At 42.4% G+C, this 24,201-nt stretch overlaps 3 protein-coding genes across 5 annotated transcripts in view; 1 reads left to right on the plus strand and 2 right to left on the minus strand.

Annotated features, from left to right (window-relative positions):
- The window catches only part of LOC138850937 (alpha-aminoadipic semialdehyde synthase, mitochondrial-like), a 218,327-nt gene extending 205,799 nt beyond the window's left edge, over positions 1-12,528 (minus strand). Inside the window, exon 1 of one of the 2 annotated variants that reach the window (XR_011394289.1) lies at positions 12,327-12,528. The gene's annotated coding sequence lies outside the window, so the exon portion shown is untranslated. The remainder of the gene's footprint in view (positions 1-12,326) is intronic. The other variant, XM_070102507.1, reaches the window with a different exon arrangement.
- LOC128702885 (uncharacterized) overlaps positions 1-17,705 on the minus strand; it is a 28,691-nt gene extending 10,986 nt beyond the window's left edge. Inside the window, exons 1-3 of one of the 2 annotated variants that reach the window (XM_053797372.2) lie at positions 17,475-17,705; positions 10,245-10,479; positions 3,618-4,011 (exon numbers count right to left, since the gene is read on the minus strand). In XM_053797372.2, coding sequence (XP_053653347.1) covers positions 3,618-4,011; positions 10,245-10,247 — 397 coding nt within the window. In that variant the 5' untranslated portion in view covers positions 10,248-10,479; positions 17,475-17,705. Of the gene's footprint in view, positions 1-3,617; positions 4,012-10,244; positions 10,551-17,474 lie in introns of both variants that reach the window. The other variant, XM_070102505.1, reaches the window with a different exon arrangement.
- The window catches only part of LOC128702884 (pre-mRNA 3' end processing protein WDR33), a 117,848-nt gene that overhangs the window by 60,130 nt on the left and 33,517 nt on the right, over positions 1-24,201 (plus strand). The window lies entirely within an intron of this gene.

Raw genomic sequence — 24,201 nt, forward strand, 5'->3', positions numbered from 1 at the left:
GGTCGAAGAGGTATGGGGTAGGTTTAAAAATGTAGTGTTAGAGTGTTCAGCAGAAGTTTGTGGTTACAGGAAAGTGGGTGCAGGAGGGAAGAGGAGCGATTGGTGGAATGATGATGTAAAGAGAGTAGTAAGGGAAAAAAAGTTAGCATATGAGAAGTTTTTACAAAGTAGAAGTGATGCAAGGAGGGAAGAGTATATGGAGAAAAAGAGAGAGGTTAAGAGAGTGGTGAAGCAATGTAAAAAGAGAGCAAATGAGAGAGTGGGTGAGATGTTATCAACAAATTTTGTTGAAAATAAGAAAAAGTTTTGGAGTGAGATTAACAAGTTAAGAAAGCCTAGAGAACAAATGGATTTGTCAGTTAAAAATAGGAGAGGAGAGTTATTAAATGGAGAGTTAGAGGTATTGGGAAGATGGAGGGAATATTTTGAGGAATTGTTAAATGTTGATGAAGATAGGGAAGCTGTGATTTCGTGTATAGGGCAAGGAGGAATAACATCTTGTAGGAGTGAGGAAGAGCCAGTTGTGAGTGTGGGGGAAGTTCGTGAGGCAGTAGGTAAAATGAAAGGGGGTAAGGCAGCCGGGATTGATGGGATAAAGATAGAAATGTTAAAAGCAGGTGGGGATATAGTTTTGGAGTGGTTGGTGCAATTATTTAATAAATGTATGGAAGAGGGTAAGGTACCTAGGGATTGGCAGAGAGCATGCATAGTTCCTTTGTATAAAGGCAAAGGGGATAAAAGAGAGTGCAAAAATTATAGGGGGATAAGTCTGTTGAGTATACCTGGTAAAGTGTATGGTAGAGTTATAATTGAAAGAATTAAGAGTAAGACGGAGAATAGGATAGCAGATGAACAAGGAGGCTTTAGGAAAGGTAGGGGGTGTGTGGACCAGGTGTTTACAGTGAAACATATAAGTGAACAGTATTTAGATAAAGCTAAAGAGGTCTTTGTGGCATTTATGGATTTGGAAAAGGCATATGACAGGGTGGATAGGGGGGCAATGTGGCAGATGTTGCAAGTGTATGGTGTAGTAGGTAGGTTACTGAAAGCAGTGAAGAGTTTTTACGAGGATAGTGAGGCTCAAGTTAGAGTATGTAGGAAAGAGGGAAATTTTTTCCCAGTAAAAGTAGGCCTTAGACAAGGATGTGTGATGTCACCGTGGTTGTTTAATATATTTATAGATGGGGTTGTAAAAGAAGTAAATGCGAGAGTCTTGGCAAGAGGCGTGGAGTTAAAAGATAAAGAATCACACACAAAGTGGGAGTTGTCACAGCTGCTCTTTGCTGATGACACTGTGCTCTTGGGAGATTCTGAAGAGAAGTTGCAGAGATTGGTGGATGAATTTGGTAGGGTGTGCAAAAGAAGAAAATTAAAGGTGAATACAGGAAAGAGTAAGGTTATGAGGATAACAAAAAAGATTAGGTGATGAAAGATTGAATATCAGATTGGAGGGAGAGAGTATGGAGGAGGTGAACGTATTCAGATATTTGGGAGTGGACGTGTCAGTGGATGGGTCTATGAAAGATGAGGTGAATCATAGAATTGATGAGGGAAAAAGAGTGAGTGGTGCACTTAGGAGTCTGTGGAGACAAAGAACTTTGTCCTTGGAGGCAAAGAGGGGAATGTATGAGAGTATAGTTTTACCAACGCTCTTATATGGGTGTGAAGCGTGGGTGATGAATGTTGCAGCGAGGAGAAGGCTGGAGGCAGTGGAGATGTCATGTCTGAGGGCAATGTGTGGTGTGAATATAATGCAGAGAATTCGTAGTTTGGAAGTTAGGAGGAGGTGCGGGATTACCAAAACTGTTGTCCAGAGGGCTGAGGAAGGGTTGTTGAGGTGGTTCGGACATGTAGAGAGAATGGAGAGAAACAGAATGACTTCAAGAGTGTATCAGTCTGTAGTGGAAGGAAGGCGGGGTAGGGGTCGGCCTAGGAAAGGTTGGAGGGAGGGGGTAAAGGAGGTTTTGTGTGCGAGGGGCTTGGACTTCCAGCAGGCGTGCGTGAGCGTGTTTGATAGGAGTGAATGGAGACAAATGGTTTTTAATACTTGACGTGCTGTTGGAGTGTGAGCAAAGTAACATTTATGAAGGGATTAAGGGAAACCGGCAGGCTGGACTTGAGTCCTGGAGATGGGAAGTACAGTGCCTGCACTCTGAAGGAGGGGTGTTAATGTTGCAGTTTAAAAACTGTAGTGTAAAGCACCCTTCTGTTAAGACAGTGATGGAGTGAATGATGGTGAAAGTTTTTCTTTTTCGGGCCACCCTGCCTTGGTGGGAATCGGCCAGTGTGATAAAAAAAAAACAAAAAAAATTATTTCTCATTGTTTTCTGTATGTAAAACTATAGTTATTCTCTATAAAATGTATTTTTTGTTAATACTTTTGGGTGTCTGGAACGGATTAATTGGATTTATATTATTTCTTACAGGAAATATTGCTTCAGTTTTCGTTGAATTCAGTTTTTGTCAGACTTTCTAGAACGAATTAATGACGAAAACCAAGGTTCCACTGTACTGGAGTGAGAGATATGGGAGGAAGTGTAAAATAAACCCAGTGAGGAGCAGGGGTGCGGTGGGGACAATAAGGGAACACTGTATCAACATCCGGGGTCTCAGACTATTCAACATCTTACCAGAAGGTATCAGAAACACGGCTGGGTCAAGTGTAGGAGCCTTCAAGAGGAAACTGGACAAGTATCTTCACCAGGTGTCAGATCACCCAGGCTATGATGGATATGTGGGGCAGCGGACCTCCAGCAGCAACAGCCTGGTTGATCAGGCAAGCACCGGACGAGCCTGGCCCATGGCCGGGCTCTGGGAGTGGTCAGACTCTTGAAGCTCCTCAGAGTTGTATCAGAGGAGGTGTATACTGTTTTTATTTAGGGTTCTTATTGTGTTGGGAATTGAAAGTTGCATTGTTCATATCATAACAGGTTCAAATGTAGCAATCTTCAGCATATGCTTTAGCTCTGATTTTGGATCCTCTACATTTGGAAGAAATGTATTTTTTTATTAATACAGAAAAGAGGAACTATTCTGCTTTTGACTATAAGAAATACCATTAGCAGTTCTGAAATTGCAGATTATTGGGTCTTCCATTAATAAAGAAGGCCTATAGTCCTAGATATAAATGTGGCCCTTTAATTTTTAAATGGGGGCAAAAACCTATCTCCAGTATGCCATTGGATGTTTAACCATGGATATATAGCACCAGGAAACCAGTGGTTGTTTAATTATTAATGCTGAACACTGGCACACCAGTACGACAGCAGTTTCTTAATTGTTGTATGGGTCATTATCTGACAAAGACTTGCATCAGAAGACACTTTCCTGTTTCCTGATGAACAAACCACAACTACCAGCCATATATTAACCCTGCTCTTCCATTTGTCTTTCCAGTCTCTCATTTTGACTAGCACATCTTCAAAAAGTGAATATGCCTTTTAATATTGTTGCCGTGAGAATAGCTCTTCATGACTAGCAAAAACATAGGTATAATAAATATACATTAGAAGGCTTCTGATTTTATAGGAATATTATTTATTTTCTTGTGTACTTTTTAGACAATTATGCAAAGATTTAAATGTAAACCAAAGGCAAAACATGGAACTTAGCCATACCTATTGCCGGTGTTAATATATTCTCTTGGATCTTGGTGCGTGGTGCCTGAAATGCAGGCGGGCGGCGCACAAACCTCTGTGAAGGTGGTGAGGGTGCTTCATAACCACCTGGACCCCATCCTCGACTGAGAAACACCCTCTTATAGCGTCCTGACTTATCATCCATGTCATTGTCACATGTGACTCCATTGCCACCCATCTCATCAGCAGTGTTCTCTTCACTAATATCCCGGCCATTCATCGTGTTTACCACTGCACTTTCTTCCATAGTTTGATCCATTACCGGTGTTAACCATGGCTGCTTCTGTTCTAACTCTTTGGCAGTGGTGGATTCCCATGAGCAGCAAAGAAGAAACATTGCACAAATAATTGATATCCATGCTTTCCCCTGCACCTGCACAGGAAATGAATGAGTTGAATTACCACTCTTTGTTAAAAAAGACAAAATAATTATATTTGAAGGGTCCTTCTGAATTTTGTAAAAGTTATTGTAATATTTAAATTGTTTTGAAATACTATCTTTTTGTTATTTGTGTCTGGTTTTGAGCTACAGTTCAGAATCTGGCAAAATTCATTGTAGCAGACATAAACAGATGTGTGACACAAGATTATAAATGTACATTTCAACAATTAAAAAGTGCAAATCAGATCTCAGAAACCTTGTCATAATTCTAACTGTATTGACAAATAGTGCCTTATTTTAAAATTTATATTTAAATTCAATTAGCCTAAAACCAAATGACTTGGTAAATCTGGGTACAAATTGTTATAAGTTTTTAACGGTCATCTGTTATGTATGCAAATATGAACTTGATAGAATATTAATCATTGTGGCCACCAGTGATTCATGGACAGTTTATGATATGATAGGACAGTCTGTTGAAAGAAATGACCTGCCATAATGCAGTATACCAGTGTTAACTAGAAATATCTGTAAAAATGTTAAGCTGCATTGAATGATGCAATACTCTGTGCATGGTGGAAGTGTTACATCATTAGCAAACCTTTGCACGTATGGCACGACAAACGTTAAGCACTTAAGTCAGTGATCCTATTCACTTCTTTACTGTTGGAACAACATAATCCATCTTATGTACTTACAGTTGCTTCTTTGACATTTTTGAGCAGGTGACAACCTGTAACACCTAATGAGCATCATTTCTAATTGTATAAATGATTGACTCATTCATGCAAAACTCATGGGTAGTTTCCATCACACCATCAGGCATATCTAACATTTTTATTTTTTTCAACAGTCACAAATTTATGTTTAATTTTCTACTTAATATCTCCAACATCACTAATATTTCTCTTGTGTGCTATGGCTAATGTCCAGAGAGCAGATAGTGATGAAAATATCCAGAGTAGCTTGCTAAAAACCAGTGACAGCTCCTGAAGTTTTATATAAGAGTGGCTTGAGGGTAGAAATCTGATTGGAAGAGGTGTCTAGGAGACCTGAAGTAATGATATTATTATTATTATTATTATTATTATTATTATTATTATTATTATTATTATTATTATTATTATTATTTCTTTCAACACACCTGCCGTATCCCACCGAGGCAGGGTGGCCCAAAAGGAAAAACGAAAGTTTCTCCTTTTACATTTAGTAATATATACAGGAGAAGGGGTTGCTAGCCCCTTGCTCCTGGCATTTTAGTCGCCTCATACAACACGCATGGCTTACGGAGGATGAATTCTGTTCCTCTTCCCCATGGAGATAGGAAATGAACAAGAACAAAAACTAGAAAGAAAATAGAAGAAAACTCAGAGGGGTGTATATATATATATATATGCTTGTACATGTATGTGTAATGTGACCTAAGTGTAAGTAGAAGTAGCAAGATACGTACAGTGGACACTCGCCTAACGTTGGCATCACATAACGTTAAATCCGCCTAGCGATACATTTTAACGCAAAAATTTTGCCTCCCCTAGCGCTAAAAAACTCGCTCAACGCTATTCGTCCGAGACGCATCCATGTGCGGCCTGAGCCAGCCTCACTTGTTCCGCCGGTGGCATTGTTTACAAGCCAGCCTCCGCGGTCACATCCAAGCATACAATCGGAACATTTCATATTATTACAGCGTTTTTAGTGATTTCACCTGCAAAATAAGTGACCATGGGCCCCAAGAAAGCTTCTAGTGCCAACCCTACAGGAATAAGGGTGAGAATTACTATGGATATGAAGAAAGAGATCATTGCTAAGTATGAAAGTGGAGTGCTTGTCTCCGAGCTGGCCAGGTTGTATAGTAAACCCCAATCAATCATCTCTACTATTGTGGCCAAGAAAACGGCAATCAAGGAAGCTGTTCTTGCCAAAGGTGCAACTTTGTTTTCGAAACAGAGATCACAAGTGATAGAAGATGTTGAGAGACTGTTATTGGTGTGGATAAACGAAAAACAGATAGCAGGAGATAGCATCTCTCAAGCGATCATAAGTGAAAAGGCTAGGAAGTTGCATGAGGATTTAATTAGAAAAATGCCTGCAAATAGTGATGATGTGAGTAAATTTAAGGCAAGCAAAGGTTGGTTTGAGAGATTTAAGAATCGTAGTGGCATACATAGTGTGATAAGGCATGGTGAGGCTGCCAGTTCGGACCACAAAGCAGCAGAAAAATATGTGCATGAATTCAAGGAGTACATACAGTGAAGGACTGAAACCTGAACAAGTGTTTAATTGTGATGAAACAGGCCTGTTTTGGAAGAAAATGCCAAGCAGGACCTACATTACTCAGGAGGAAAAGGCACTCCCAGGACATAAACCTATGAAAGACAGGCTTACTCTGTTAATGTGTGCCAATGCTAGTGGTGATTGCAAAGTGAAGCCTTTATTGGTGTATCACTCTGAAACTCCCAGAGCATTCAGGCAAAAGAATATCCTCAAGGCTAATTTGTGTGTGCTGTGGAGGGCAAACAGTAAGGCATGGGTCACTAGGGACTTTTTCTATGACTGGTTACACCATACATTTGCCCCCACTGTGAAAAATTACCTAATTGAAAAGAAATTAGACTTTAAGTGCCTCCTGGTGTTAGACAATGCCCCTGGTCATCCTACAGACTTGGCAGAGCAACTTTCTGGGGACATGAGCTTCATTAAGGTCAAGTTTTTGCCTCCTAATACCACTCCTCTCCTGCAGCCCATGGACCAGCAGGTCATTGCAAACTTCAAAAAACTGTACACAAAAGCTCTGAAAGGTGCTTTGTAGTGACTTCAGAAACTCAACTGACTCTAAGAGAGTTTTGGAGAGATCACTTTAATATCCTCAATTGTGTAAACCTTATAGGTAAGGCTTGGGAGGGAGTGACTATGAGGACCTTGAACTCTGCTTGGAAGAAACTGTGGCCAGAATGTGTAGACAAAAGGGATTTTGAAGGATTTGAGGCTAACCCTGAGAAGCGTATGCCAGTTGAGGAATCAGTTGTGGCATTGGGTAAGTCCTTGGGGTTGGAGGTTAGTGGGGAGGATGTGGAAGAGTTGGTGGAGGAGGACAATGAAGAACTAACCACTGATGAGCTGCTAGATCATCTTCAACAGCAAGAGGCCACACCTGAAGAAACTGCTTCAGAGGAGGGGAGAGAGAAATTGAAGAAGTTGCCTACTTCAAAGATTAAGGAAATATGTGCAAAGTGGCTTGAAGTGCAAACCTTTATGGATGAAAAATCACCCTCAGACAGCTATTGCAAGCCGTGCTGGTGACTATTACACTGATAATGTTGTGAAACACTTTAGGAAAGTCATAAAGGAACGAGAGGTACAGACCTCTATGGACAGATATGTTGTGCGACAGAAGTCCAGTGACTCTGAAGCTGGTCCTAGTGGCATTAAAAGAAGAAGGGAAGTAACCCCGGAAAATGACTTGACACCTCAAGTCCTAATGGAAGGGGATTCCCCTTCTAAACACTAAGACCATCAACACTCTACCCTCCTCCCATCCCATCAATCATCACCAGATCTTCAATAAAGGTAAGTGTCATGTAACTGTGCATGTCTTCTTCAGTTTGTGTGTATTAAAATTAATATTTCATGTGGTAAAAAAAAAAAAATTTCATACTTTTGGGCGTCTTGCACGGATTAATTTGATTTCCATTATTTCTTATGGGGAAAATTAATTCGCCTAACGATAATTTCGCCTAACATTGAGCTCTCAGGAACGGATTAATAGCGTTATGCAAGGGTCCACTGTATACCTGAAATCTTGCATGTTTCTTCTTTCAACAAACCGGCCGTATCCCACCGAGGCAGGGTGGCCCAGAAAGAAAAACAAAAGTTTCTCTTTTCACATTTAGTAATTTATACAGGAGAAGGGGTTACTAGCCCCTTGCTCCCGGCATTTTAGTCGCCTCTTACAACACGCATGGCTTATGGAGGATGAATTCTGTTCCACTTCCCCATGGAGATAAGAGGAAATAAACAAGAACAAGAACTAGAAAGAAAATAGCAGAAAACCCAGAGGGGTGTGTATATACTATATGCTTGTACATGTATGTGTAGTGTGACCTAAGTGTAAGTAGAAGTAGCAAGACGTACCTGAAACCTTGCATGTTCATGAGACAGAAAAAAAAGACACCAGCAATCCTGCCATCATGTAAAACAATTACAGGCTTTCGTTTTACACTCACTTGGCAGGACGGTAGTACCTCCCTGGGTGGTTGCTGTCTACCAACCTACTACTACTACTATTATTATTATTATTATTATTATTATTATTATTATTATTATTAGTGGACTGGTGAAATTTTGGGGGATTTCATCCCCCACTTGGTGATAATTGATAGAGTGAAGGACAAGACTCTTCCAGAATGCAACTGTAGGTCACATGAGTTGTTAGTGGAGAGGAAGCAGTAAATTTGTACATATTGATTGTTGTGGCATATAGTAGTCCCAACATTTTGTGCCCAAGTTGATTTTTTAATTTAATACCTATTATGTGTATTATACATAGTGATTTGGTAAAAGAAGAATATATATAGATCATGGAAATTATTTCTGAGTCTAACTTCATTACTTGTTCAGTGATATTTATGGAATTGTTACTGGCAGTTTATAGCACAACCAAGTACAGTGGACCCCCGGTTAACGATTTTAATCCGTGCAAGAGGGCTCATCGTTATGCGAAATAATCGTTATGCGAATTAATTTTCCCCATAAGAAATAATGGAAATAAAATTAATCCGTGCAAGACGCCCAAAAGTATGAAAAAAAATTTTTTTTACCACATGAAATGTTAATTTTAATACACACAAACTGAAAAAGGCATGCACAATTACATGACACTTACTTTTATTGAAGATCTGGTGATGATTGATGGGATGGGAGGAGGGGAGAGCATTATCTTCTTACTGTTTAGAAGGGGAATCCCCTTCCATTAGGACTTGAGGTAGCAAGTCCTTTTCTGGGGTTACTTCCCTTCTTCTTTTAATGCCACTAGGACCAGCTTCAGAGTCACTGGACCTCTGTCGCACAACAAATCTGTCCATAGAGCTCTGTACCTCCCGTTTCTTCAAGACTTTCCTAAAATGGGCCATAACATTGTCATTGAAATAGTCACCAGCACGGCTTGCAACAGCTGTGTCAGGGTGATTTTCATCTATAAAGGTTTGCAGTTCAAACCACTCTGCACACATTTCCTTAATCTTTGAAGTAGGCACAATGGATTCCACAACTGGCATAGGCTTCTCAGGGTTAGCCCCAAACCCTTCAAAATCTTTCTTAATTTCCATACTAATTCTCACCCTTTTTACCACAGGGTTGGCACTAGAAGCTTTCTTGGGGCCCATGGTCACTTATTTTCCAGAAACACCACCGAAAACACTGTAATAATACGAAATATTCCGAGTGTATGCTTGGATGTTACCGCGGAGGCTGGCTGGTAAACAATGGGACGGCCGGCACATGTGAGGGCACATTGGACGCGTCTCGGACGAAAATCGGTATGCGGGTTTTTAATCGGTATGCGGGGCAAAAATTTTGCGATAAAAGTAATCGTTATGCGGAAAAATCGCTATGCGATGCCATCGTTATGCGGGGGTCCACTGTACTGCAGGCTTGCAGCAGACATACTGGGGTTTGTTATACCTTCCCCAAGGTTCTAAAACAGAATTTTATTTCTCACATTATTTTACAATGCCTGCACACTTTTGGTCAATCATTTATTGAATGAAAGATGGTGAATGCTTCCTTCTTGTATCACCCTCTGTAGCAGGGAAATTGGTAGTAGTGAAAAAAAAATATTACTTTTTTTCAGTTTATACACTAAGAGCTGTCATTCTACTCCAGTTCACTTCAAACCCCAGCCCACAGCAGTCGACTAACATCCAGGTACAGTACATGTTTACTGCTAAGTGAATTGAGATAACAGGTCATCGAATGAATGGAGAGTTCCAGCCCATGACAAACCAGTCCTAAACCTATTACGCCAGTGTGATTCCATCATATGTGTAAGGCCCTGTGGCAACAGGTCTTTTATACTAAGAGCCTAATGCTCTACCACTGGGTTAGAGGTCATCATTTAGAATTAAAGGAAATAAACCCATGGTACTAGACTAGACACCAATAACTGGTATCATGGAGGGGGGGGGGTGAAGGGATACCATGCATATTAAGCCAGAATAAAGACCTACCATTGTGTATTATGTAATACGATGTATAGTAACTAAGGTTGACTTGTTGTGATGATGGTCTTCACCCTCCTTCCCTGGCTGATACTGCTGCAGACTGCTGGTGCTTTTAATTCTTACTGTTGCAGTGCTTGTTGAAATTCCCTGGTATGTTGCTTGTAATTCCTGCTGCTGTTCCAGCCTCTCGCAGCTGCTGCTGTTTGTTACACTTCCTCGCGTCCACACGTGACCACAGTTTCTGGTTTCACAAATATGACCTTATTATCCAATAATGAGAAGAGTATTGACAAGTACTGGTGTCCTAGGCACCTGAAAATGAAGATCTGCCATTATTGTTTTATTATTATTATTATTATTATTATTATTAGTAGTAGTAGTAGTAATAGTAGTAGCAGCAGCAGCAGCAAGAGCAGAAAGATGAATGGTGGCAGTAGTAGTAGTGGTAGTAGAAGCAGCAGCAGCAGTAGTAATAGAAAGAATAGTAGTAGTAGAAAAAATAGTGGTGGCAATAGTACTAGTAATGGTAGTAGAAGCAGTAGTAGTAGTAGTGGCAATAATAAGACTGTAGTAGAAATAGCAGCAGGGGCGAGGGTATATCGTAGAGGTCAGAGGATACGTCGCTCGTGGTTGGGAACAAACACTTCACACTTGACATAAAAGCTGTACCCGTACCTCATATAACACGTCATATAATCAATGAGGAATTACAGGCTAAATGATATATATGCTTGCGTTCTCTATAATGTAATACATGCTCCTAGATAATAGCTATGATTACTAAAGTCCTGTTTTCCCCTCCTTAGATCGAACATAATTACCTCCCATACTAAAGGCTTTGCCTGGGTAATGGAATAATAATAATAATAATTGTTTCACAGAGTAATGTAATATTTCTTGAAATTATTTTTTTGTGGATATTCAGGAATGCTTTAGTGCATAAAAATAAATGCCTTACGTCTGATAGTATGACAGACCATCACTGGCGGTGGTACAGACAGAAAAGACTGGTGGTGGTACAGACAGGGTAAGACTGGTGGTAGTGGTGGTGGTACAGACAGGGTAAGACTAGTTGTAGTGGTGGAACAGTAAGTCTGGTGGTAGTGGTGGTACAGATAGGGTGAGACTAGTGGTAGTGTTGGTACAGACAGTAATGCTTGTGGTGGTGGTGGTACATACAGAACAAAACCGGTGGTGGTACAGACAGAACAACACTGGTGGTGGTACAGACAGAACAACACTGGTGGTGGTACATACAGAACAACACTGGTTGTGGTGCATACAGATCAACACTGGTGGTGGTACATACAGAATAACACTGGTGGTGGTGGTACATACAGAACAACACTGGTGGTGGTGGTACAGACAGAGCAACACTGTTGGTGGCACAGACAGAACAACACTGTTGGTGGTGGTACATAGAGAGCAACACTGGTGGTGCTTGCAGTGCAGACATCACTGATGGTGGTGATACAGACAGAACAACACTAGTGGTGGTGGTGGTACAGACAGAATAAGACTGGTTGTGGTACAGACAGGGTGAGACTGATGGTGGTACAGACAGGGTAGTGACAATAACGCTGGTGGTGGTGGTGGTGGTGGTGGTGGCGGTATATAGAGAACAACACTGGTGGTAGTGGTACAGACAGAACAACAATGGTGGCGGTACAGACAATAACGCTGGTGGCAGTAGTACATACAGAACAACACTGGTGGTTTTACAGACAGAACAAAACTGGTGGTGGTGGTACAGACAGTACAACACTGGTGGTGGTGGTGGTGGTACAGACAGAACAACAATGGTGGTGGTGTTACAGACAAAACGACACTGATGATGGTGGTGGTACATACAGGACAAACTGGTGGTGATACAGACAGAGCAACACTGGTGGTGGTGATACAGAACAATATTGGTTGTGGTACAGACAGAACAACACTGGTGGTGGCACAGACAGAACAACACTGGTGGTGGCACAGACAGAACAACACTGGTGGTGGTACAGACAGAACAACACTGGTGGTGGTACATACAGAACAACACCGGTGGTGGTGCATACAGATCAACACTGGTGGTTACCTGGAGGTTACCTGGAGGTTATTCCAGGGATCAACGCCCCCGCGGCCCGGTCCACGACCAGGCCTCCCGATGGATCAGGGCCTGATCAACTAGGCTGTTACTGCTGGCCGCACGCAGTCCGACGTACGAGCCACAGCCCGGCTGATCCGGCACCGACTTTAGGTATCTGTCCAGCTCTCTCTTGAAGGCAGCCAGGGGTTTATTGGCAATTCCCCTAATGCTTGATGGGAGGCTGTTGAACAGTTTTGGGCCCCGGACACTTATGGTGTTTTCTCTTAGTGTACCAATGGCGCCCCTACTTTTTATTGGCGGCATTTTGCATCGCCTGCCCAGTCTTTTACTTTCGTAGGGAGTGATTTCTGTGTGTAGATTTGGGACCATTCCTTCCAAGATTTTCCAAGTGTAGATTATGATATATCTCTCCCTCCTGCGTTCCAACGAGTACAAGTCAAGTGCTTCCAAGCGTTCCCAGTAGTTAAGGTGCTTGACAGAACTTATACGTGCAGTAAAGGATCTCTGTACACTCTCTAGATCTGCGATTTCACCTGCTTTGTATGGAGATGTTAATGTACAGCAGTATTCCAGCCTAGAGAGAACAAGTGATTTGAAAAGGATCATCATGGGCTTGGCATCTCTCGTTTTGAAAGTTCTCATTATCCATCCTATCATTTTCTTTGCACGTGCGATCGTGGCACTGTTGTGATCCTTGAAAGTGAGATCCTCAGACATTACTACTCCCAGGTCCCTTACATTATTTTTCCGCTCTATTGTATGGCCGGAGTCAGTAGTATACTCTGTTCTAGTTATTATCTCCTCCAGTTTTCCATAACGGAGTAGTTGGAATTTGTCCTCATTGAACATCATATTGTTTACCGTTGCCCACTGGAAAACTTTGTTTATATCTTCTTGGAGGTTAACCGCGTCCTCAGCAGATGACAGCCTCATGCAGATCCTAGTATCATCCGCAAAGGATGATACGGTGCTGTGGTGTATATCTCTGTTTATGTCTGATATGAGGATAAGGAATAAGATGGGGGCGAGTACTGTGCCTTGTGGAACAGAGCTCTTCACTATGGCAGCCTCCGATTTAACTCTGTTGACCACTACTCTTTGTGTTCGATTTGTTAGGAAGTTGAAGATCCATCTCCCCACTTTCCCAGTTATTCCTTTAGCACGTATTTTATGGGCTATTACGCCATGATCGCATTTGTCAAATGCTTTTGCAAAGTCTGTGTATATTACATCTGCATTCTGATTTTCTTCCAGTGCATCCAAGGTGGTACATACAGAACAACACTGGTGGTGGTATATACAGAACAACACTGGTGGTGGTATATACAGAACAACACTGGTGGTCGTACATACAGAACAACACTGGTGGTGGTGATGGTGGTACATACAGAACAACACTGGTGGTTATGGTACATACAGAACAACACTGGTGGTGGTACAGACAGAAGAACACTGTTGGTGGCGGTACATAGAGAGAGCAACACTGGTGGTGGTACAGACAGAACAACACTATTTGTGGTACAGACAGAACAACACTATTTGTGGTACAGACAGAACAACACTGTTGGTGGTGGTACAAAGAGAGCAACACTGGTGGTGGTTGCGGTGCAGACATCACTGATGGTGGTGATACAGACAACAACAATGGTGGTGGTGGTACATACAGAACAACACTGGTGGTGGTGGTGCATACAGAACAACAATGGTGGTGGTACAGAACAACATTGGTGGTGGTACAGACAGAACAACACTGTTGGTGGTGGTACATAGAGAGCAACACTGGTGGTGGTTGCGGTGCAGACATCACTGATGGTGGTGATACAGACAGAACAACACTGGTGGTGGTACATACAGAACAACACTGGTGGTGGTGGTACATACAGAACAAAACTGGTGGTGGTGGTACAGACAGTACAACACTGGTGGTGGTGGTAGACAGAACAACACTGGTGGTGGTGGTACAGACAGAACGACACTGGTGGTGATACAGAATAACATTGGTGGTGGTACAGACAGAACACTGGTGGTACAGACAGGACAACACTGATGGTGGTACAGACAGAACAGCACCGGTGGTGGTACAGAACAACACTGGGGGTTGGTGGTATAGAATAACGCTTGTGGTGGTGGTACAGAGAGAACAACACTGGTTGTGGTACAGATAGAACAACACTGGTTGTGGTACAGACAGAACATCACTGGTGAGGTGGTGGTACAGACAGCAACACTGTTGGTGGTACATACAGGACAACGCTGGTGGTGGTACAGACAGAACAACACTGCTGGTGGTGGTACATACAGAGCAACACTGGTGGTGGTTGCTGTTCAGACATCACTATTGGTGGTGGTACAGACAGAATAAGACTGATGGTGGTACAGACAGGGTAAGACTAGTGGTAGTGGTGAAACAGTAAGTCTGGTGGTAGTGGTGGTATAGACAGTAACGCTGGTGGTGGTGGCGGTGGTACAGACAACGCTGGTGGTGGTGGTGGTGGTGGTACAGACAACGCTGGTGGTGGTGGTACAGACAACGCTGGTGGTCGTGGTGGTACAGACAGAATAAGACTGGAAGTGGTGGTGGCAGTAGTACAGACGGGATAAGGCTGGTGGTGGTGTGGTACAGACACAACACTGGTGTGGTACAGACACAAGTCTGTTGGTGGTGTGGTTCAGACACAAGACTGGTGGTGGTGTGGTACAGACACGAGACTGGTGGCGGTGTGGTACAGATACAAGACTGTGATGATGGTAACGATAGTAATGGTGGTGGCTGAGTTGGTTGTGTTATGGTCGTGGTAGCAGTGGTGGTGGTAGTAGTGATATTGTGATGGTAGTTTTTGTGATTGTGTTAGCGGTGGTAATAGTGGTGGTAGTTACGATGGTGGTGTTATGATAGTGGTAGTAGTGATTGTGATGGTTTTTGTAATTAGCGTAGCGGCGGTAGTGGTTTCGTGTTAACAGCGGTGGTGGTTGTGTTGTGTTGGTGGTGGTAGTTGTATTGTGATGGTGGTTGTGGTGTGACGGTGGTGGTGGTTGTGTTGTGACGGTGGTGGTGGTTGTGTTGTGTTGGTGGTGGTAGTTGTATTGTGATGGTGGTTGTGGTGTGACGGTGGTGGTGGTTGTGTTGTGACGGTGGTGGTGGTTGTGTTGTGACGATTGAGGTGGTTGTGTTTTGGTTGTGGTTGTGTTGTGACGGTGGTGGTGGTTGTGTTGTGACGGTGGTAGCGGTTGTGTTGTGACGGTGGTAGTGGTTGCGTTGTGACGGTGGTGGTGGTTGTCTTGTGACGGTGGTGGTGGTTGTGTTGTGGTGGTGATTGTGCTGTGACGGTGGTGGTGGTTGTGTTGTGACGGTGGGGGTGGTTGTGTTGTGACGGTGGTGGTGGCTGTGTTGTGACGGTGGGGGTGGTTGTGTTGTGACGGTGGTGTTGTGACGGTGGTAGTGGTTTGATGGTGGTAGTTGTGTTGTGATGCTGGTTGTGGTGTGACGGTGGTGGTGGTTGTGTTTTGACGGTGGTAGTGGTTGTGTTGTGACGGTGGAGGGTGTGGTGTGACGGTGGTGGTTGCGTTGTGAGGGTGGTAGTGATTGTGTTGTGACGGTGATAGTGGTTGTGTTGTGATGGTGGTAGTTGTGTTGTGATGGTGGTTGTGTTGACGGTGGTTGTGTTGTGAGGGTGGTAGTGGTTGTGTTGTGACGGTGGTAGTGGTTGTGTTGTGACGGCGGTAGTGGCTGTGTTGTGACGTTGGCGGGGGTTGTGTTGTGACGGTGGTGGTGGTTGTGTTGTGATGGTGGGGGTTGTATTGTGATGGTGGTGGTAGTTGTGACGGTGGTGGAGATTGTGTTGTAACGGTGATGGTGGTTGTGTGACGGTGCTGGGGGTTATGGTGTGACGGTGGTGGGGGTTGTGTTGTCATGGTGGTAGTGGTTGTGTTGTGACGGTGCTGGGGGTTGTATTGTGATAGTGGTGGTGGTTGTATTGTGATAATGGTGGTGGTTGTGTTGTGACGGTGGTGGTGGTTTCGTGATAGTGATGGTAGTGTTGTGATGGTGGTGGTGGTTTTGTTGTGACGGTGGTGGGGGTTGTGTTGCGTCGGTGGTGGTTGTGGCGGTGGTGGGGATTGTGATGTGACGGTGGTGGTTGTGGTTGTGTTGTGACGGTGGTGAGGGTTGTGTTATGACGGTGGTGGGGATTGTGTTGTGACGGTGGTGGGGGTTGTTGTGACGGTGATGGGGGTTGTGTTGTGGTGGTGGCGGCGGCTGTTGTGATGGTGGTAGCTGTGACAGTCTTGGGTAGTGTTTTGGTTTGCCTGTTAAAGTATACCATGGTAGTGTGTACCATGGTAGTGTATACCATGGTGTGTACCATGGCAGTGTGTACCATGGTAGTGTATATCATGGTAGTGTGTATACCATCATGGAGTTTATACCATTTTAGTGTATACTGTGGTAGTGTGTACCATGGTAGTGTATACCATGGTATACATTAAAATGGTATAACACTACGGTAGTGTATACCATGGTAGTGTGTACCATTGTAGTGTGTACCATGGTAGTGTATACATTGGCAGTGTGTATACCATCATGGAGTTTATACCATGGTAGTGTGCACCATGGTAGTGTGTACCATGGTAATGTATACCATGGTAGTGTATGCCATGGTAGTGTGTACTATGGTAGTATGTACCATGGTAGTGTGTGCCATGGTAGTGTGTACCATGGTAGTGTACCATGGTAGTGTGTATACCATCATGGAGTTTATACCATTTTTGTGTCTACTGTGGTAGTGTATATCCTTAGGTAATGTATACCATTAGTGTACGCCATGATAGAATATTGCATAGTGTATACTTTGTTAGAATATTCTATGGTAGTGTATACCATGGTTGTGTATATTATGGTAAGAGTGTATATGAAGTTAGTGTATACCATAGAAGAGTGTATACCGTGGTAGTTAATACCATGGTAAAATGTATACTTTGGTAGAGTTATCACTGATGTGTTGTCGTGGGTGAGCGCAAGGCTGTAACACTACAGTATGTGTGTGTGTGTGTGTGTGTGTGTGTGTGTGTGTGTGTGTGTGTGTGTGTGTGTGTGTGTGTGTGTGTGTGTGTGTGTCTGAAGTAACAGTACACACAAGTTGTATACTGACTGTAACACTATAAATCCTCGTGTTGGACGCGTGGTGCGGGCCTGGGCGCGGGCGCGGGCGCGGCCGCGGGCGTGGAGTCAGGGAAATGGGGCGTGCGTGCAGGTGGGCAAGGCAAGCTTGCCGATGCGTTGAGGCTGCCGGCGTGAATGGCGTGTCCCCTACCCGGCTGCTGCTTCTTATGGTGCTCTCACACCCACGCCTACTACCCCCAAACCCACTCTCTCTCTCTCCCCCTCTCTCTCTCTCTCTCTCTCTCTCTCTCTCTCTCTCTCTCTCTCTCTCTCTCTCTCTCTCTCTCTCTCTCTCTCTCTCTCTCTCTCTCTCTCTTTCCCTCTCTCTCTTTCCCTCTCTTTCCCTCTCTTTCCCTCTCTTTCCCTCTCTCTCTCTCTTTCCCTCTCTCTCTCTCTCTCTTTCTCTCTCTCTCTCTCTCTCTCTCTCTCTCTCTCTCTCTCTCTCTCTCTCTCTCTCTCTCTCTCTCTCTCTCTCTCTCTCTCTCTCTCTCTCTCTCTTCCCCCCCTTCTTTCCCTCTGGCCCTTTTCTTTAATTGTCGCTAGATCAACTGAGTTGCTATGGCTTGCCTTCTGGTCGTCAACGCAAACCTTCACTGGTGACCAGGTGATCCTAGCTGAGAGAAAGGCTAACTCTTGATACTGGTCATGGGTATATCACAGGCACCAGCCTCTGCCAGTACGTTTTACGAGGAAGATGGAAATGGTCAGCGAAGTCTATCCTGATTTATCCATGTTCGAAAGTGATTGTTTACACTTTAGAGGCAGCAAGTACAACTATTATTATTATTATTATTATTATTATTATTATTATTATTATTATTATTATTACTTTTAAATTTAGTAATTATTTCGGTTAGCCGGACTTGAGCCCTGGAGGTGGAAAGTACAGTGCCTGCATTCTGAAGGAGTGGTGAGAATATTGCAGTTTGGTGGAGGGGCATTTGAACTGTAGCATCGGTGCGCCTCTGGCAAGACAGTGATGAGTGAGTGATGAAAGTGTTTCTTTTTCGGCTCATCCTCCCGAAAAAAGGTAAACAGATAAATCTTCACAAGTAACTACAAGACTTAAGCTGTATCTTGACAAGAGAAGAGCTACAAGTGAACATGAATCGAGCCAGACGCCTTGAATAACGCAGCGCTCGCTGAAGTTCCTCAGGAAGTTGTAAACAAGAAATAGAAACTAGCTCAGACACCCTTATCTTTACATGGAATATGTTACAGGGTTAACAGGAAAGCTTGTGTGTGTGTGTGTGTGTGTGTGTGTGGGAAGGGAATTTTTTAATATGTTTAGATCCTCTACTAGTATAAGAATGAAAGTACGTTGGTATGTCAACATTGTCAAGCTTAAATTAAATTGTTCCTGACTAGTGCTTCACAGGTGTTATGCAGCCTTATGACCCTTTGTATTGTCGATGGACTTTAAACCCAGTTAACAAACTAACACTTGGGTGACCTCAGTGATATATTACAGTCCATCCTCACCATGCATAACGCATAATCTTTCCTCTGCCAGACGTTATTTTCTTGTTTGCGGTGTGCAGCATAAGTCGCCTTACAGAGAAGACTGATAAGCCAAGAGTTTGAGACGTTAAATAACTGTGGAGCGCTGGGTTCTAGCTACTAGTGCAATGATGCGATGTGTGTGTAGATCATTCTATGATCTACACACATATCGCTTTGAACATGATGGACGACGATTTAAATATGATGGAAGACGATTTGAAGATGATGGAGGACGCTAGGAGCATGATGAAAGACGTTTTGAACATGATACACTAGCTAAGTGTTCCCTAACCTATACTGCATTAATCTTATTATCGTACTTCTGTGTAATTTTAAAAGTTATAGAGTTATAGTCACTTGTATCAACTCTTCGGTGACCTTTAGATTATTTACGAGGGTCTCCTTGTTCGCTAGAACTAGGTCGAACAGCTTATTACCTGTAGCTGGTTCTGTCACAAATTGCTTTAAAAAGCAATCTTGGACAGCCTCCAGGAAGTCGTTAATCTTCAGATTTCCAGCCAAAAACTTCCAATCAGCTTTGCTAAAATTGAAATCTTTCGAGATTACTAAATTTTCACACCTTGAAGCCTTAACGGTTTCATTCCAAATTAGTCTACCTTGGCTGGATTCTGAGGATCAAGTACTTTACATGTCTTAGAAATTATACCCAGACAAATTCTGTTTTTTTCCTTCAGTTTTTATGTTTCCACGCAGCATTTCAAGTTCTCTCGGACATACCTTGCTTCTTCACACCCACTTTCCGGTATTTCTACTAACATGGACTAACTTAAACTCCTATGTGGCGCTCGGCAGCCACGTCCCGACTTTTCATATTAAACTACGTCTTAGTTATTGCAACGACAATGACGTTTCATGCACATGCAACCAACCTCAACTCGTTTATCTTTCATCTAGTAATCCAACTATTTGTATAATACTTCTCTGTATAGCCCTTGTGGCTTAGCGCTTCTTTTTGATTATAATAATAATGTATAATACTTCTGAAGAAAGTTTTTTTTTCTGTATCTTTTCTCTGTTTATTTTTGCCTTCCTAATCCTCTCAAGGAAGGTGCGTTGATGTCGGTGAGAGGCTCTTGATCCAAGGAATTGGAGTTATATCAAACTTGAATGCCTTGCATTCCCCAGGTGCTATATCCATACGGGTTTAGTGCTTTATTTGATTAAAATACAAATAAATTTGCCTTTCCACTATTTCTATTGTTCTTCATTACCCAGTGTTTCTATGGGCCTCTTTTCCATAACCATCCTTAATATTAATAACTGACAATTGACTTTCCTCCAGGGATAATTGTGATTTATAAAATCCATAGTATCACACTTTTTACTGCCTCGTTATACCACAATCCCTTCATTTTTCCACACACACATATTTACCTCTAACATTTTTCAGTTTAAATCTTGATACACTGAAGTTACAAGCCATCCCCTCGGTTGGACTAGATAATGCTGCTACCCCTGCCCGAGATAAGTGCACCCCCATCCCAGGCATACATGTCATTCATGCCCCAGAAGCGGTCTTAGTTATCAGTAAATGGTCTTCACAGTTCTTGTCCAGCCAGCAATTAACACCAGTTGTGTCACTTAAAGCACCGTTGAATAGGCAATCAAGGAAGCCTGGCCTTAAGCCTGGTTACCAGGGCATAAAAACTCCAAATTTCGGCCTTGTGTGTGTGTAGGTATAAGAACATAAGAAAGGAGGAACACTGCAGGAGGCCTGTTGGCCCATACTAGGCAGGTCCTTTACAATTCATCCAACTAACAAAACATTTGCCCAACCCAATTTTCAATGCCACCCAAGAAATAAGCTCTGATGTGAAAGTCCCACTCAAATCCAACCCCTCCCACTCATGTACTTATCCAACCTAAATTTGAAACTACCCAAAGTCCCAGCCTCAGTAACCCAACTAGGTAGACTGTTCCACTCATCAACTACCCTATTTCCAAACCAATACTTTCCTATGTCCTTTCTAAATCTAAACTTATCTAATTTAAATCCATTACTGCGGGTTCTCTCTTGGAGAGACATCCTCAAGACCTTATTAATATCCCCTTTATTAATACCTATCTTCCACTTATACACTTCGATCAGGTCTCCCCTCATTCTTCATCTAACAAGTGAATGTAACTTAAGAGTCTTCAATCTTTCTTCATAAGGAAGATTTCTAATGCTATGTATTAATTTAGTCATCCTACGCTGAATGTTTTCTAACGAATTTATGTCCATTCTGTAATATGGAGACCAGAACTGAGCTGCATAATCTAGGTGAGGCCTTACTAATGATGTATAAAGCTGCAGTATGACCTCTGGACTTCTGTTGCTTACACTTCTTGATATAAATCCCAGTAATCTATTTGCCTTATTACATACGCTTAGGCATTGCTGTCTTGGTTTAAGGTTGCTGCTCACCATAACCCCCAAGTCCTTTTCACAATCTGTATAGCTAAGTTCTACTTCATTTAACTTATAAGTACTAGGGTTATGGGCACTCCCAAGCTTCAGAACCTTGCATTTATCTACATTGAACTGCATCTGCCACTTTTCTGACCAAGAATAGAGTTTGTTTAAATCCTCCTGAAGTTCCATAACATCTACGTTTGAATCAATTATCCTACCTATCTTTGTGTCATCGGCGAATTTGCTCGTATCACTAGTAATTCCCTCATCAAGATCATTGATATATATTATAAACAACAACGGGCCCAAGACTGATCCCTGTGGAACGCCACTTGTTACAGATCCCCACTCGGATTTAACCCCATGTATGGACACTCTCTGCTTCCTGTCAGTGAGCCATGACTCGATCCACGAGAGCACTTTTCCCCCAATGCCATGAGCTGCCACTTTCTTTAACAGTCTATGGTGCAGAACTCTATCAAAAGCCTTACTAAAATCTAAGTAAATAATATCAAATTCTTTATCGTGGTCAACAGCCTCAAAAGCTTTACTGAAGAAAGTTAATAAATTAGTTAGACAAGACCGGCCTCTTGTGAATCCATGCTGAGTATCATTAATCAAGCTATGCTTATCGAGATGGCTTCTTATAATCTCAGCTATAATTGACTCGAGTAATTTGCCTACAATTGAGGTCAGGCTTATTGGGCGGTAATTTGACGGTAACGACTTGTCCCCTGTTTTAAAAATAGGAATTACATTAGCCATCTTCCACATATCAGACACTACACCTGTTTGAAGAGATAAATTAAAAATATTAGTTAATGGTTCACAGAGTTCCATTTTGCATTCCTTAAGAACCCTTGAAAAAACCTCATCAGGACCCGGCGACTTATTTTGCTTCAGTCTGTCTATCTGCTTCACAACCATTTCACTAGTGACTGTGATGTTACATAATTTATCTTCTTCTAGCCCACTATAAAAATTAATTACTGGAATATTGCTAGTGTCTTCCTGTGTAAAAACTGAGAGAAAATAATTATTAAAAATCGAGCACATTTCATTCTCTTTGTCAGTAAGGTGCCCATAGCTATTTTTAAGGGGACCTATCTTATCTCTAACTTTTGTTCTATAGACCTGGAAAAAACTTTTTGGGTTAGTTTTAGAATCCCTAGCAACTTTAATTTCATAGTCCCTTTTAGCTTTTCTTATCCCCTTTTTAATGTCCCTCTTAATGTCAATATACTGATTCATAAGATGACCCTCACCTCTTTTGATACGCCTATAAATTCCTTTCTTATGCCCTAGTAGATATTTGAGCCTATTATTCATCCATTTTCGGTCATTTCTATTTGATCTAATTTCTTTATATGGGATAAACGTTCTTTGAGCAGCATGTATAGTGTTCAGAAAACTGTCATATTGATAGCTCACTTCGTTACCCCAGTCAACAGATGATAAGTGTTCTCTAAGCCCATCGTAATCTGCTAAGCGAAAATCTGGGACTGTTACTGAGTTATCGCTACTATCGTACTTCCATTCAATGCTAAATGTAATTGATTTGTGGTCGCTAGCACCCAGTTCCCCTGAAATTTCTAAATTATTAACAAGGGATTCATTGTTTGCCATAACTAAGTCAAGCAGGTTATTTCCCCTTGTAGGTTCTGTCACAAACTGCTTCAAAAAACAATCCTGAACTACTACTAAGAAGTCGTATGATTCTAAATTCCCAGTCAAGAAATTCCAATCAATATGACTAAAGTTAAAGTCTCCTAGAATTACTACATTATCTTGCCTTGTGGCCTTAACAATTTCCTCCTATAGTAGTCTCCCATGGTCCCTATCTAAGTTTGGGGGACGGTATATCACTCCTAAAATCAGTTTTTCATGCCCCTCTGAAAATTCTATCCAAACAGACTCTGTATGTGTTCCTTCAGACTTAATACCCGTTTTTATGCAACAGTTCAAGCGATCTCGGACATACAATGCCACCCCACCCCCCTTCCCGATACTTCTATCTACTTGGAACAATTTAAAACCCTGAATATGACATTCCGCAGGCATGTCCCGACTTTTTGAATTAAACCACGTCTCAGTTAAGGCAAATACATCAATGTTACCTGCACTAGCAACTAATCTCAACTCGTCCATCTTATTCCTAGCACTATGGCAATTAGCATAATAAACATTGAAAGACTCTCCTTTCTCTTTACCCTTCCTGCTCATTTCTGTTTTTTCTACTAAACCTATTACTGTCCTTATCACCCAAAGTCCCTGGCTTTTCAATGTCTACCTCGTTCTGCTTATTACTAGTTCCCCTAGAACTCGTAATATTACTACACTGGGACTTCACTGTTTTCCTGCCAAAACCCATACCACTAACTATTCCTAGTTTAAAGTCCTAACTGCTCCCTCCACTGCAGTTGCCAGTGCTACCACCCCAGACCTATATAAGTGAACCCCATCCCTGGCATACATGTCACTTCTGCCATAGAAGAGGTCCCAGTTGTCAATGAATGTTACCGCATTTTCCTTACAGTATTTGTTCAGCCAGCAATTGACACCAATTGCCCTGGACAACCATTCATTTCCAACTCCTCTCCTTGGCAAAATACCACATATGACAGGATTCCCACCCTTACTCCTAATTATTTCTATTGCTGACCTATACCTGCTAATCAGGTCTTCACTCCTACGTCTGCCAACATCGTTGCCTCCAGCACTGAGACAGATAATAGGATTGCTCCCATTACCTCTCATGATGTCATCCAGATGGCTAACAATATCCTCCATCCCAGCC

This window comes from Cherax quadricarinatus, chromosome 82 (assembly GCF_038502225.1).
Source record: "Cherax quadricarinatus isolate ZL_2023a chromosome 82, ASM3850222v1, whole genome shotgun sequence".
In the NCBI taxonomy this organism is placed as follows: Eukaryota; Metazoa; Arthropoda; class Malacostraca; order Decapoda; family Parastacidae; genus Cherax; species Cherax quadricarinatus.